Genomic DNA, 15,110 nt, shown 5'->3' with positions numbered 1-15,110 from the left:
TGGGTTGTTCTTGTTGTTTTTTTTTTTAAAAAAAACTTTATTAAAATGTTTTGGATACAGACAAACCTTCTCTGCAAACATGTTTCACGTTTCCAGAAATGGGAAGTTAAAACATTTTGCTAACAGAATGACATGTTCTCTCGCCTTCCAATCTGTAATCCAGTTTCTAAAGTATATATTAAACTTTATATCCATACATTGCAAGGAGTTAAGAGTTGTCTAATGACAATACATGGCAAGGCGGAGGGGGAAAAGGTCAGAGCTATTCACAAATACTTTCTCCAGTGGCTGAGACACCACCTTCATAGAAAACTATGCCTCTACCAGGCACAAATTTTATAGCTCTGTTTACTGGGGTCTTCCCTTTAAGCATGGAACTGGAGTATGTCACTTCAGGTAAGGGGTTACCAGGTCGCATATTGTTTCAAGAACAATTCCATTAGCATTCCTTGAATGTAACAGCCAACAGAACTCTAGGTGGTCAATACCGGAGATTCAAATAATGTAGTAACTGATCGGTTAAAGTGAAGTGTGTTTGCATGACCACTGTATTTTGACGTGGTTCTCTACACCTCCTTGGCCACACAGTCATAGGCACGGTGGCCTGGGGAGATATTTACAGATTGAAAAGCTTCTGTAAAATCAAAAGGCTTCACAGAGACAAGATTAAAAGAGAACTCAATGATGATGCTATATGCAGCCATTTTTGGTGAAGACACTGCAAATAGGTCAAGAATTACAAGTATTCTGTAAGTGGAAAGAGAGCCTTCCTGATCCTGATCAGACTTCTAGTTATGCTTTTCAGGAAGAGTTTACTGTCGCACGCTTCTTTCTAATGACGATTCAGCTTAAACTACCCTGGGAGTACCCCAACTGTATTAAGCTTTACAAGTCAGATGCATCAAACGGTGCAATTTAAGTGTACCATGTTAGCAATACATTCCATTCCTCTTGCTGGCATAGAGAGTGTAAATTCTCCTGTCTTTACAGCTGCATTACATGCTTCAGTGGAATCCATTAAGTGTTTGGGTAAAGGAGCAACACATTTTTACATGCCCAAGCGCTGAGTGAATGTGACAAAACTCAGAAGTTTTTTAAAAAAACAAAACGATTTTCACACCACCAGCACAAGAAACTCTGGAATTTCAAACTATTAATGGTTATGTTAAGGACTTATTTCCCTTTCAAAGATTTTGATGCAGAGACAAAAGGTGCTAGATCACAGGAACTAACTATCAAGTTAACCTACTGAAGTCCTAGCAAAAGAATGCACCTTTCAGCATAAAAAAGTGCCTATGGCACAAAAGCAAGAGTTCTTCTGGTGTTTTGCCCTTTGCATTTCATCTTCTGTAACAAAATTTAGCACACAAGTCACCTCAAGAGTTTTCAGACTCTAAGCCACCAATCCCTTGCATCTATCAGTGAAAGACACTGCCAGCGAGCACTAAAATAATTTCTGCTAAAGCCCCATCATACTCCTTTAAAGGAGAATGATGTATACTTGTGGTTTCTTTAAAATGGAAAATGAAGATGTCTAGGCAAATAATGAAATTTCAAACACAAGCTCTGTTGAATATAAAAGAAACAGGGTTAGTTTACATTAACAGCATTATGATATGCATTTGGTGGAAAAAATTTAATGCTACAGTAACCCAACAAAATAAATTCATGATTTCTACTGCATTTTTTTCCAGCAGTTGCCTGCAATGTAGAACAAGCCATATCACAAGCCTGAGACAACTGTTCCACTGCTGCTGCAGAGAAGGGGGATAAGAAGACTGCTGACAAAGGAAGTGGTGGTAACTTTGAGAGGTGGGCTAAGGTGATTAACTGCATTTCAGACTCCTATGCATAATGACATGGAAAGCTAGAACAAGTGTGTCTGCATGTGCGTTCCATTTCCCTCCCCAACTAAAACCCCTGTAAATTAAAGAAAACAAATCATTGCACAAGTCAGTCCCAACAGCACCATCTTCATGATCAAACAGTGTGACAGCACAACCATCTTACAGGGCAACTGAGCCCATCTTTCTGTTCACTAAGGATGATTAATATCATGATAGCTGGTTCAGTAATTTGGGATCTCTCTATCTAAACAACATTTAAATAGATTAATAAAAACCCTATCGAATTCTGGCCCAAACAAGATGAATGCTAACTTAAGAAATCTAAAGGGACACCGTTTACATTAAACACTTTCTTTAAAAAATAGAGCTGCTTTTTCCAAAGTCAATTGGCCACAGTGGTGAGACAGGTTCTCTTTTCCAGCCATTAAGAGTGCTGTGTGCAGTTCTGCATTCCAACTCACCAGCCCCATTGTAACTGAAAGCCATGGTTTCCATGGGAAACAATGGCAACTGGAAGTGACAACAACCTGCACCAGTGTGTAGAATGTTATCTCCCAGACAAAGGGAAAAGAATTGTGTCACCACTGTGATATAGGGTAAGTGAAGACAGGAGTCTCTCAGTCATTGCCAGTATGTGGTTGGAGAGCCTTCCATGTTCTAATAGAAAAGTCCATAAGGAAGCTGTGAACAGGATCAGTCCAGGAGCAGATTTCTCTCCAAATATCAGTCAATATACTGTGATAGCCAACGAAAACCTTCACCGTAGCCTTGCCTCTTCAGTACACTGCACATGAACACTTCCATGGGACGTGTGTTCAAGTCCTTCTGTGGCACATTCCCCTAGAGAGTCAAACAAGAATTCATTCAGAGAGACTCAGCTGTGGAATTCTTAAAACAGTAAAAGAGTTACTCATGGCTTCAAACACACACAAAACTTTCTTAAAAATTAGGGGTAGGGAACTTCCGAACTGCAGGCCAATCATGGTGCACTGGGGTTTAAATCTGGCCTGCAATGCCGTTTTTAAAAACCACACCCACCTGCCAATCAACTGACAACACTCCAACAGGATGGGTGCGTGTGATCACCTGATGAGCAACGTTTGATTCTATGTCGGCTGTGTGCACAAGTTCCCCTATTGGAAACTGATGTGTACAGCCATTCCTCACCAGTTTGGCATGCAGTCTGGTGCAGCCAAAGCTCAGTGCAGGGCTGTCTGAAACCCCTTTTGCAAACAGCTGAGCTATTTTTAATTGTAAACATTGTAAATTGTAAATTTCACAAGTATATTAAATTGTATTTTTGAATTGTAAATTCTACCTTGACTGAAACGTAGTATGCAGTACTACAGAAACAAAAATAAAATTTGCAGTATACCCATAGTGGTCAGGCAAGCATGAACATATGCATCACATTTTAAAATCTCAGTATCTCTTATCAGCCAGCAATGTTCTTGTGCTTTTTACGTACAGTCTATGTAAAAATAAATGGAACCCAACTGGACAACAGAAATGGCAGTATTAAGAAATGGCTGTATGCAAAACTCAACCTCCTAAGGCATTACTGTTGACCTGAAAGTTGCTATTCTCCAATAAAGGAGCTTCAAATGGAGACTCAAGCAGGAAATGGTTAAATTGGAGAAGCCTGATTCGATTTGTTTAGGCTTTAAATAAAGATAATGCATGACCTTTAGTAGGCATTTATTAACACGATGACTTTAGGCTTCCTTTGTTATTAGTAACGATTGCTGTTGTGAATGATCTTGCATATATTTATGCTTTACTAGATTTGTCACACTAGATTTGTCCTTGCCCACTTTTTACAATTCTCTCTTACAATATGTATCCTCCAACTGAAGATAACATTTCATGCATCTGATGAAGTAGACCAGGAAAGCTTTTGGCACAATAAATCTATTAGTCTTTAAGGTGCCAGACGATTTTGTTGCTCATCTCTTTTTGGGGAAGACGGGGGTTCACATACTATACACAAGATTGGTCATTTCTAACTTCACATAAGAGAAAGAATTCCTAAAAGGAGCAAATATACCAAATAAAGCTATTCTACGAAAGCAAGCTCTTGCAGTTCTCCTTGACCAATCGTACTTTTATTATAGCTTTGACTAAAACTAGCCTTTTACTTAACAAATTGCCTGGTAGCCATTGGTGACCAGGAATTGCATGGTGAGCAAGTGGGCTGGTGGAGAGGGAGGGATCTCTTGTTTTCCTCCTCTGCTAGTGCTCTTTGTTTCTGCACTGGCTGAGGAAGAAAGGCAGTCAGCATGTTTGGTAGAAGGCAATTTTCCCCACTAGTCTTTTAAGAAGTTTCTCCTCTTCCTAGGCTAGCACAGAAACACAGGCTACTAACCTCTTTAGCTAGTAAAACTACTAATATTTGCATCACACACAGATGTACTGAAAGCCTGTTATCTATCTTTTCCAGTATTTTAAAAGCCATTAGAACTTCAGATTTCAAGACTTGGATCTTGAAATACCACTCTACTGAGAGAGCTTTTAAAAGGATATCAGTTTTTGCAATAGAGTATATCAATTTTCTTATTTTTATGACCAGCTTTGACTTCTTACCTTTCCTGTGGTCTGCCCGTAAAGCCCAAAAATCTCTCGCAGCTTCTCCTCACTGATAGCTTCTGGTCTGTCAATTTTGTTACCCAAGATAAGAATTGGCACATTTGATATTGTTTCATCAGTCATTAGTGCCTAATAGGAAAAAGAGAATTACATGTGTGTCATAACATATCTGCAGCAATGATTCTAGATAAACCCCAAACAGTTTATTGACTATTATCATACATAAAATCCTTGCACTAAGTGAGGTATCATGGTAGTTGCACTTGACTTACAGTGAGGTCCTACAGAAGCTTATTGAAAAGTATGTTCAGGCCTAAAACTGTTTCTAGAACTTAGATGCTTTAACTAGTACTGCCTTGTTTTCATTCTCCACTTTATATTTAATACATTTTCCTCATTATGACACCTCTTCTCTTTCACACAGCCTTAAGATCCAATTCTTCAGGTGACAGAAAGGAACAGAGATTCTATACAGGCTCCAACTGGCTGTGTAAAACTGGGGGGAAGCTACATACATTAAGCTCCACTTTGGACTCCAAAAGACGTGCATGATCTGCGCAGTCCACTAAAAAGACAATCCCATTAATCGCTGGTAGATAATTCTTCCAAACACGCCGAGCTAAAAGGGAAAGAAAAACATTTATATAAAGTATAAAAATAAAGTTCACAAGTATTTCTCGACACATTTTCAAATTCCAGCTTGCCATTATAATCAAAATCAACAATGTCATTAGTAGCTACTGCATGTGCTTATCTTTTCCTCTGCAGTGCAAGGGATGGACTAGATGAGCCTTGGGGTGCCTTCCAACTACAATTCCGTTATTTCTATGGCAAGTGCTCACTTCACACCTATGCTCAGTAATTTAAAAAGTATACATTATGTGAACTAGCTTCAAAATTTTAGTAATTCCACATTTTCAGGGCCATTTCTTGAGGCCAACTTGTTCTGCTTTAAAAACCCAGCTACATTTTATCTCCATGTGGTTGTGTCTGCAAGACAGCTATTTCCATAAGGAGGATTAGAATGGCTATTAGCCACAATAACTATGTTCCAACTCCTCTACTGGAGACAGTACCCCTGTGGATACTAGCTGCTAGGAATCACAAGTGGGGAGAGTGAACTCAGGTCCTGTTTGCAAGCATCCTGAGGCATCTGGTTAGCATGTGTGAGCACAGGATGCTGGACTAGATGGGCTTTTGGACTGACTTAGCTATGAGCTTCTTTTCATGGTGAATGTTGCTATAACATCAAGTATTACAATATCCCCAGAGCAAACAAACAAACAAAAAAATTTAACGTACAGATTTGGCTTGTATAAAAATGTGTTGTTTCAAACTCCCTCCTCCCCCCCCAAAAAGGGAAGTGTGGAGTAAAGACCCAAAGGTTTATTTTGGGTGTGTGGGAGTGGTGAAAGGGCATTCTTTGTTTCAAGTGTCCCCCCCCCCCTTTTTGAGAACAGGGGGTTGCCATATCATTCAAGATCATGCAAGTGTGGAGCCAAGAGGGGAAAAGTATGGTTTGAGGGAAAAAGCATGGCAACAAGAGGTCCACAAACTCTAGCTTGTGATCCAAAATTCATGTAACAATAAACCAACGACGAGGGGGGGGGGAACATAAATTGATGGGTTGCCATGCCAAGTAAATTTGGACTTGGGAGGGGGAGAAGAGTAACCATACCAAAAAGGTTGAGAACCATGATGGCATCATCATGACCAGCTAATTAAAACTCCCAGTTAATAATTTGCTACGTCAAAATAACCAACACTGAGACAGAAACACATATCAATCGCAAGTCACCAGATGGGAAATGTTGCTTTTACCTTGTTCATGGCCACCGAGATCAAAAGTTGTGAAAGTCATTCCTGCAATTGTCAGTTCTTCTGATGCTGCAGCAAAGGAGGAAAATATTTTATGAACTCCAGTACTGGTTGGTTGTACTGTTTCTCTCACATATCAAAATGCCTGCATCTAAGAGAAGCCATTCAGGACAAACCAGACTTTAAAAGCATGGATGGCTAACCTGCTGCCGTCCAGATGCAGTCCAATGACAACAGCAGCAGCTCCCATCATCCCAGGCCATTGGCTGTTTGGGGCTGAGGAGCTGGACTCTAGCAATGGCTGAAGGGCTAAGACCCTGGCCTTAAAGCACCACCTAAGTCTAAAATTACTTCTTAAACTTTCAAATTATTCAAATGACACAGAATTATTTTTAATTCTAGCTTATAAAAATTTACCAGGTATAATGTGCATTTAATAACACAGTTCCCTATAATCTCTTACTAGTTTTTTTAAAATTATTAATCCTTACAAAAGGTATTAGGCTTATAAGCCTTACTTTTCAAGGCAATGAGAACTGCTATTACACAACTTTTTTTAAACATACATGCCAGGCTCCAGTAGTCTAGTAACATACAGTAGCAATTTTTTTTAAAATGACCTTAATAGATAAAACCACCCAAAGCTATGTAAAGCTTACTTGGATGCAGGGTAGGCACATGCTGACCCAACCTGTCGTCCTTAAGCATGTGCAGAAGAGTGGTTTTGCCTGCATTATCCAAACCCAAGAAAACTAACTTTCCAGACTTCTTGTATAATCCTGCAGAACAGAAAAGCAGCATGTAAAAAAAAGGGAATAAGATAACTAGACCAAAGTAAGCTGTATAATTAGAATAAATGGATCTTGAAAACTGTATCTTGAATATCCATGCTACCTTGGGCACATTTACAGATGGTTTTCTACAGAAAACTGCCAGTGCTACTAGTGGAAGAAGGGAGCATTTATGGAAGGGCTGAGCTTTCTAACTTGTATAGCGGTACCTCTGGTTACATATTTAATTCGTTCTGGAGGTCCGTTCTTAACCTGAAACTGTTCTTAACCTGAAGCACCACTTTAGCCAATGGGGCCTCCCGCTGCGCCTCCAGAGCACAATTTCTGTTCTTATCCTGAAGCAAAGTTATTAACCTGAAGCGTTATTTCTGGGTTAGCGGAGTATGTAACCTGAAGCGTATGTAACCTGAAGCATATGTAACCCAAGGTACCACTATACAGTCTTGAAATTAAGACAGACTACTTCCTCTTAGGTACTATACAAAGTAGCAGTCTTCTGTTTTGAGTTTTGCCGCTTGTCCCTCTTACCCAGGTTTCTGTGCCCTTTAGTCTCCTAGAATTGTAAGCTATGGTGTCTCCACCCTTTCCTTGTAGTTGTACAATTACTTCCATATAGATTCCAATATGTTTGATGAAGTTAGCCAAGAGGGAAAAGGGGAGAAGGATCATAGCTCAGTACAACACGTGCTTTAAATGCGGAAGATCTCAGATTCAATCCTTGGCACCCCCTGACGGGGATAGGACAGTTTCCTTTCTTAAAATATGAAGAGCTACAGCCAATCAACTAGAGATGGAACTGCAAAGTAGCAGAGGCGGGTTAGGGGAGTGTGTAGAATTTTGGCACTGCACAGGGCGCCGCTGAAATTTGAGACCCACTGTAGGTAGCCAGTTTTAAGAAATTAAAAATTATCAAGGTCTCTAGGGCAAATGAGTAAAATGACACTGTAAGGTTCACATGAAAGTACTTCACGAGTAACAGAGCAGGAGCCCAAACAGTCTTTTGCAGTTTTATTGTGCAAACTATTTACAGTGCAGAGCTACAAAAAGCATGTCTGTCTCAGTCGCTGGCAGAATCCGGGAGTTGCCCCTTCCGGCTTCTCCCTCAGCATAATAACTTCGGCACCCCAAGTCTCCTCCTACGCTCCTTGCGTTTCACTCCTCTGCACAACTGAGGTACTGGAAATGGTGTGCCTCCCTCCTGACCAGCCAGGTGAGGTGAGCGCAGGGTCTCAGCAACATCCCCAAGCCCTCTCCCCACCAGGCTCCCTGCTTGTGGCTCCTGGCCAGAAGAGGCGCTGGGGCTCTCAGTGGCATCCCTAAGCCCCCTCCCCGCCTGGCTGGTTCCTTCCCTCTCCTCCCCATTGGAGGTGTGGTGGCTTTCTCCGCTGGAAGAGGTGCTGCAGCTGAATTGGCGTTGGGGCTCTCTGTATGCTAACGGGCCCTCCGTTCCCCTCAGCGGGCCAGGTGGCAGTTCCCTGACACACTTATTCAGAATTATAAAAACCAGAGGAGTGAAAATGGCATCAGATAATGTGCCACCACCTCTCAGTTCCTAGTAGCAGATTGTGTGAAAACCAGCAGTTCAGATGTTAACACTAAGCCCAAGAGAACTGTTTATACATGAACATTTGAAGCCTTACCTAGAAACTGCAGAACACTGCTGAAGCCATTGTAGATCCATTCAAATATGAATGACATTGTGGGAGATCAATTGCCTAGGAGAAAGATAAAAGCAATTGTTTGTGAATTTTGGCTATATACTAGAACATTTCAGCTATCATAATTTCCTATGAACTAGAAAGTTGCCATTTAAGAAGCAGAAAAACAAAACTGAGTGGTAGCTATGAAGATAGCAGGAACAAATCAACACTTCCTCCCTCAAGCAGGGAATATAAGCTAGACAGTTTGCACAATGGCTCCTATGTTTTCAACTGACTCTCTGTACCAGCGTATTTGATATGCATAGCAGGTTACTCTAACCCCATATGAAGTCAAGTTCTATTCTTAGTAGAAATGTTATGAGGTGTCTTCCCGAAGCTTCCAAATATGTAGTACTTCTTATGCAAGACTGTGAGTGACAACCCTACAAATCACAAAATGATATAAGAGAGAAATTAAATTGATTTCTCTTGGTTGGGAGCCTTTCACTTCAGGTTTATGCACCAAAACAAGTCTTTAGGGGCCTTTGTAAAGGGCTAACAAGTGCCCCAACTACCATATAGCTGTGGATTCCCTGCCTTGTCACTGCGTATGGTGAACACAAATAGAGGTTCTCCTCCTGCAGCTAGTGTGTTTAGGGAACACTCAAGTAAGCAGGGTACATAAGCCACTGCCATCCATTTCTCTCAAGAGACAATGGAAGAATGCATGGATACACATTCATCTTAACTGAGGGTAGAAAACGTTGTTCCTTGCTTCAGTATGGACCACAGCAAGTGAAACATACCCTACAAAACACACAATAACACTTACTATGCTCACAAATGTTCTTACAAAGAGTACCCATGGATACCAATATTAAGGCAGTTTAATTGGTGCACAGACCACATCTTCTTTGGTTCATCTAATTCCAAATGGATAGCTTTTAAACTTCTAAAGTATTTAAAAATTCAAAAGCATGGAATCCAAATGTTACAACAAAACTGCTGCTTGAATTACAAGAGGGAGTGGAATGCAAAGCAAAGGCTACAGGGTCCACAATTTGGCTAAAATTGGGAGGGGGTTAGGGTGGCGACATTTTCCTCATAAATTTGAACACTGAACAAGTTACCCACCAACTTTTCTGTCTAAAGTCTACCATTATCAGATAATAATCCTTCCTTATTTCAACACAGCTACACAAATAGGATGCCATGAATTCCAAGCTTAATCAGTCAGTGCTCAGCCCCATAAACAGACTGATGCCAAGAAAAGGTTCTGAAGTCTGAACTAGTTGACATTCCTGCATTGCAGGAGACTGAACTAGATGACCCTTGGGTTCCCTTCCAACTTCTGTGATTCTGACAACAAAACTATTGTCAGCACTTACAGAGTGCATTTGCCGTTACTACTAACAGACTAAATGAACTTCCATGACTTCTAGGATAGAAGGCATAATTCCAGAAAGGCTTATGGCTCAAACTATTCAGTTACCGGGGTGGGGGGGATATTTTTAACATAAATTTACAGCAGGGTTTCCCATACCTGTGTCTCCAGCAGTTTTTAGACTACCAAGTCTCATCATCCCTGACCACTGGTCCTGCTAGCTAGGGATGATGGGAGTTGTAGTCCAAAAACTGCTGGTGACCCAAGTTTGGGAAACCCTGGGTTACAGTACACTCACAAGAAGAGAACAGAATCACCCACCCCTTCACCAAAGCTCACATAAAATCCGAATGCCAAGTCTGGGTTGCCATCTTTTCCCCCTACCTCTTGTGACTAACCAGATTACATAATAACCAGAAACCCAACAGGTGAACAGAATTCACTTGCCACGACTTGGGAGCCTCCCATATATTTCTTTAAGGAACGAAAGTGCCTATGAGCGAAGGGATAAAGGTGGCAATCCTACAGAGAGCAAGCTGCCTTAGGGCGAAGCCAAAACCAAGGATGAGTAGCGGGTGGGCGGAATATACTGCTAGCAGTTCCAGCTGTTCAAACCAACTATAACCTTACAACCCAAGCCAGCAACTTGGAGGACAACCAGGGTGGCAAGCCAAAGACTCATGCCTCTCTCCCCCTCCCCCCCACAAAAAAATGCACAGGTGTCACCCTCATTGCCATTTTTTTGTGTGGGTGGGGGAGAGAGAGGGGTCACCACTCCATTGTTTCCGCACTCGCGCTTTCCAGCCCCGATTCTACAACACCAGTTTAGCATTACAACACCATTATTAGTATTAATACCCCACCTACCCTTTTGTTTCTGAGGAGGGGAAGGATGGAAATGATAAATGTCAGCAGCTGAGCCTTGGGGACTTCGGGAACCCCAAAAATATACAAACTAAACGAGAACGACGGAGAGAGGTGAGGAGGAAGGTCTTGAGGAGAGAGGAAAAAGAAAAGAAAAAATCCCGGCAAGCCACGTAAGAGAAGGAAAAGCCTCTCTAGCTAAGGCCGAGAGAGAGAGAAGCGGCGAGCCGGTCCCGAGAGGTCAATGGACAGACGGAGAGAGACACAGGCACAAACACACATCCATCGCCCCCTCCAAGGCCACCAGAAATTCTCGATTGAGAGGGGAATAAATTCTCGAGGGAGGGGGGTGGAGAGAGAGAAGAGCGTCTCCCTCCGGCTTCGGCCTCCTCAGACCGCTCCTCCCCGCCCCCACCTCGCCTGCGTGTCACTTGCTCGCTTCCCTCCTCCCCTCCCTCCCTCCCTCCGTGTTGGCCACTCAGCCGCCCGCCGGCCCAGGCCCAACGCCCATCCCGCGCCGCAGTCCCCGTGTTCCCCCGCGGCCTCCCCTCCCCCAGTGGCGCCTTCCTGTTACCGGACTGGGCGGCAGCACCAGCAGCCTTGACCAACGACGGCGTAAAGCGACGGCTCCCCCTCAGCCCTCCGCTCTCGCTCCTCAGCCGCCAGCGACACGCCGGAACTACGTAGCATCTCCTCCCTTCTCAGCGGCAGAGGCTACTTCCGGTGAGGGGAAAAGGGGGCGGAGCTGGAAAGGAAGACGCCGCCGCCGCGCTGGCCCTGCGCGCTACGTGTCCTGCGAGAGACGCAGTGACGTCAAGGATGGAGGCTCCGCCCACCGGGTGTAAAAGGCTACGAATCCTAGAATAGCAGCGTTCGAAGGGATCCCGGTGGTCATCTAGCCCAGCCCCCTGCAATGCAGGAAACTCCACATCCCATCCAATGTCTGGGGCGGGAAAATAACATCCCATCCAATCTGAAACCATACCGGGCTCTGATTAGCTTTGCAAATGTGCTAGCTGGGATAGCTCAGTTGGTAGAGCATGATGAATCGCTTAATCTTACGAGTTCTAGGTTCAAGTTTTATGTTGGGCAAAAGATTCCAGCATTGCAGGGGTTGGACTAGATGACCCCCGGGGTTCCCTTCCAATTCTGATTCTATAATTCAGTTCGGCTGTCTATAAGAAAGTGAGGAAGGTCCCTGCAGCTCAATCGCCCTTCTATTGCGGCATGCTGCTCTGCGCAGGTGGGAGCAGGGCATGAGCGCAGTAGCTGTCTTGCCCACTTGCGATCTCCACCCCAGCAGTTGGACACGGCCACTGACCAGGCTTATCCTCAGTGAGTTAGTTTTAAGCCTGTTTTAAAGCCTTCCCACATGGTGGCCATCGATACCTCTTGATTTATGTGCTGTGTGAATAATTTCTGTTGTTTCCCTCAATCTTCCAACATTCATTGGAAGGCTTTGTGTTTTCCATGAGAAAGCTCAATATTCGATTAGAAAATAAAGATCTGAACCTCTCTCTCTTTTGTCCTGGTCGATTATCTAGCATCCATCCATTCGCCTTTTGCAATGATCCTGCACTGTGTGTCTCAGGCCTCGCCAGCCTTCACATACACAGCAAATGCTCTTCTTTCATGTTCACTATCAAGTTCCACTTGAAACTGGATCTTTAACAGTATCAGGGCTTGGCCACACTTTTGCCTGTGCGAAGCCTAGAAAGCATGGGTCCGAGCAGTTTTGCCTTTGCCCTGCAGCTTCCCCCCTTCCCCCAGCCCAGGAAAACCTGCTCTTTAGCGTTAAATCGGGACAAACAGCAATCTGCAGAAAACCCAATTGCCATCTGTTCTGATTCAGCACTAAATTGTAGGCTTTCCCATGAGAAAACAGTGGGGCAAGATTTGGATGAGCTCTCTCTCTACATTTGCTTAGGCAGACGGCCTTCTCGGTAGTGGCGCCCACCCTGTGTAAGGCCCTCCCATCATATGTTAAGGCAGCCCAGTATAGGGAAGCTTTTGAAGGCTTTACTATGTTTTTATATGTGCTGGAAGTCGCCCAAAGTGGCTGGAGCAACCCAGTCGGATGGGTGGGGTACAAATTATTATTTTGAACTGCATTTCCCAGTTTAATGCCCATTCACCCACTTTTGCAAGATCCTTTGGAGTGCCTCACAACTCGCCCCAACTCTAGGTCATTTATGAATTAGTGGAAAGTGAGAGACACTCCTGGAGGGGTGTCAACTTTCTACATCCCTCTGTGGGAAGAAATGCCCATTTATTCCTACTCTCTTCCCGTTCCTCAACCAGTTACTGATCCGCAAGAAAACCTGGCTGTGGTGTATTTCTCTCCCATCTCCACTGAGCCTGCCCTACACCACTATTTACTATTTATTTCAGCCAGTTTAAGCCCTGCTTGCGTAGGTTGTGTGTGTCAGGGGTGGGGAGAGGGGTAAAACAGGTTACGTTACACTGCATCACAACTCCATTTCCCAGCCCTGCCCCCATCGCAACTTACACTACCCAAAATGCAGTTGTTAAACAAATTCACCCACAGGAGTCAATGGAAGGGCAAAATAGCAGGCCCAGGAACAGATGGTAGAAGCCAGGAGTTCCAGGACAAGGTATACTTTAAAAATTACAGGAAAGTACTTGAGATGTACTTGATCGCTTGAATTCTTTTATGAGACTTCAAGGGCTTATTCTCTGCCAGACGCTCAAAATGTTCCTTGCTAAGAGGACTGTCTGCTTTCCCACACAAGTACTCATAATGATCTCAGTGAGAAAATCCATCGTCTTCAAAACTCACCTCATTACTGAAATTTTCACCCCGTTTCCAGTACAACAAAAGACATGAATCATAATGCCATAGCCATCACAATGCTGCCGCCAGGGGTGAAGCTTTGTTATCTTATTCCGAACTACACAAACAGCATTTTATTTGGAACAGAACAGTGTTCTGTCCAAATCAATGAAACAGGTCTTTCAAAAACAGAAAGCAGACTACCTACGGCCTCAACAGAACAAAAGCCATGCTGCATTTTAACACCAAAACATGACCTCAAGGAAGTGCGTGGCAAATCCTTTTGAAGAATTTCAAGTTCGGACACACATTTCCAGAAACTCATTCCTATCAGAAAGCAGCCTTCCATGTTCTGCATGAGGGGCCCTAGGCCCAGTACAGGCTAACTGGCACTTCTAGTACAAAATGCAAGGCTGACACTCCAAAGTAGTCAACACCAAGCAAATTACAGCTCCCACCAAAGAGAAGCAGGGATGGGGGCAATTGCCTGTCTGTCGTGGCCCTGCTGCTCAGACATAGTGTTCATTCTCACTGCAAGACATCCAAAGCTGCGTATCATTTTAGTACTGATATTGACTCTATAATTTTGCATTAAGTGAGCTTTCCAAATCATCCTTTTTACTACCAACGTAGAATATGCCAGAGTCCACTGCTGCCAACAAATGTAGCTTAGCTGGCGGCCTGTATGGTACATGTAAACCTGCCAGCACTGCCATCTGAATTATGGGAGCCCCACTCCCACCCTGTGCACATTCAGTGTTAAAGAGCATAGGTGCACAGACCAGAAACTCCACTCAGCATTAATGCTGCTAGGGTACCGGGGGGTGGGGGTAGCCTGGCAGTGCTATGCAGAATTCCCGGACTACATGTCTACTCTATTCTTGCCAGTGCCACAACCTGAAAGGCCATGTTCCTGACATATCTGCATCAGTGTAGTATAGATGATGGGGGCAGTGAACGAGGGACAAGCAATGAGGCATGGAGCATGCCCACCAACTAGGAAATGGCAGGTAGTTGGTGTCATTATCCCCCCCTTCAACCTGTCAATGGCAGCTCTACCTACCAAGCACTGCAGTGAGGAAGTTGCGGGAGGGTTAGACTACTCTTAGTCATCAGAGCTACCAAACCAGTCATAGCTAACACAAGGATTGCTTGGAAAGCGTTGTACTTTCGCCTCATCTCAAGCTGGTAAGGTTAGTGACAGGGAGAGGCATCTCCGACTTCCACAATAATGCTGCTGTTTTTAAAACGGAAGGAGTGGGGGGGGGGGTTTCCAGAATCCAACGCTTCTTTTTTCCCCTTTTTCCTCCATCTTCCATTACGCACGCTTCTCTCTTCATGATCGCATGAGATTTCAAAAGAACATTAAGGAGACAAGACTTCAGA

The 15,110-nt window shown here is 43.6% G+C and overlaps 1 protein-coding gene across 1 annotated transcript; it reads right to left on the bottom strand.

The window, feature by feature from the left end:
- Positions 1–11,608, bottom strand: SAR1A (secretion associated Ras related GTPase 1A). The gene is made up of 7 exons (XM_033149104.1): positions 11,505–11,608; positions 8,683–8,757; positions 6,911–7,030; positions 6,255–6,320; positions 4,949–5,052; positions 4,431–4,562; positions 1–2,687 (listed from the first exon to the last, which is right to left on the bottom strand). Exons 2-7 carry the CDS (start codon positions 8,738–8,740, stop codon positions 2,571–2,573), a joined length of 597 nt encoding a protein of 198 aa, XP_033004995.1. The 5' UTR covers positions 8,741–8,757; positions 11,505–11,608; the 3' UTR covers positions 1–2,570.
- Positions 11,609–15,110: the final 3,502 nt, after the last annotated feature.

This window comes from Lacerta agilis, chromosome 5, assembly GCF_009819535.1.
Source record: "Lacerta agilis isolate rLacAgi1 chromosome 5, rLacAgi1.pri, whole genome shotgun sequence".
Lineage (NCBI taxonomy): Eukaryota > Metazoa > Chordata > Lepidosauria > Squamata > Lacertidae > Lacerta > Lacerta agilis.
This window is presented reverse-complemented; position numbering and strand designations above follow the sequence as displayed.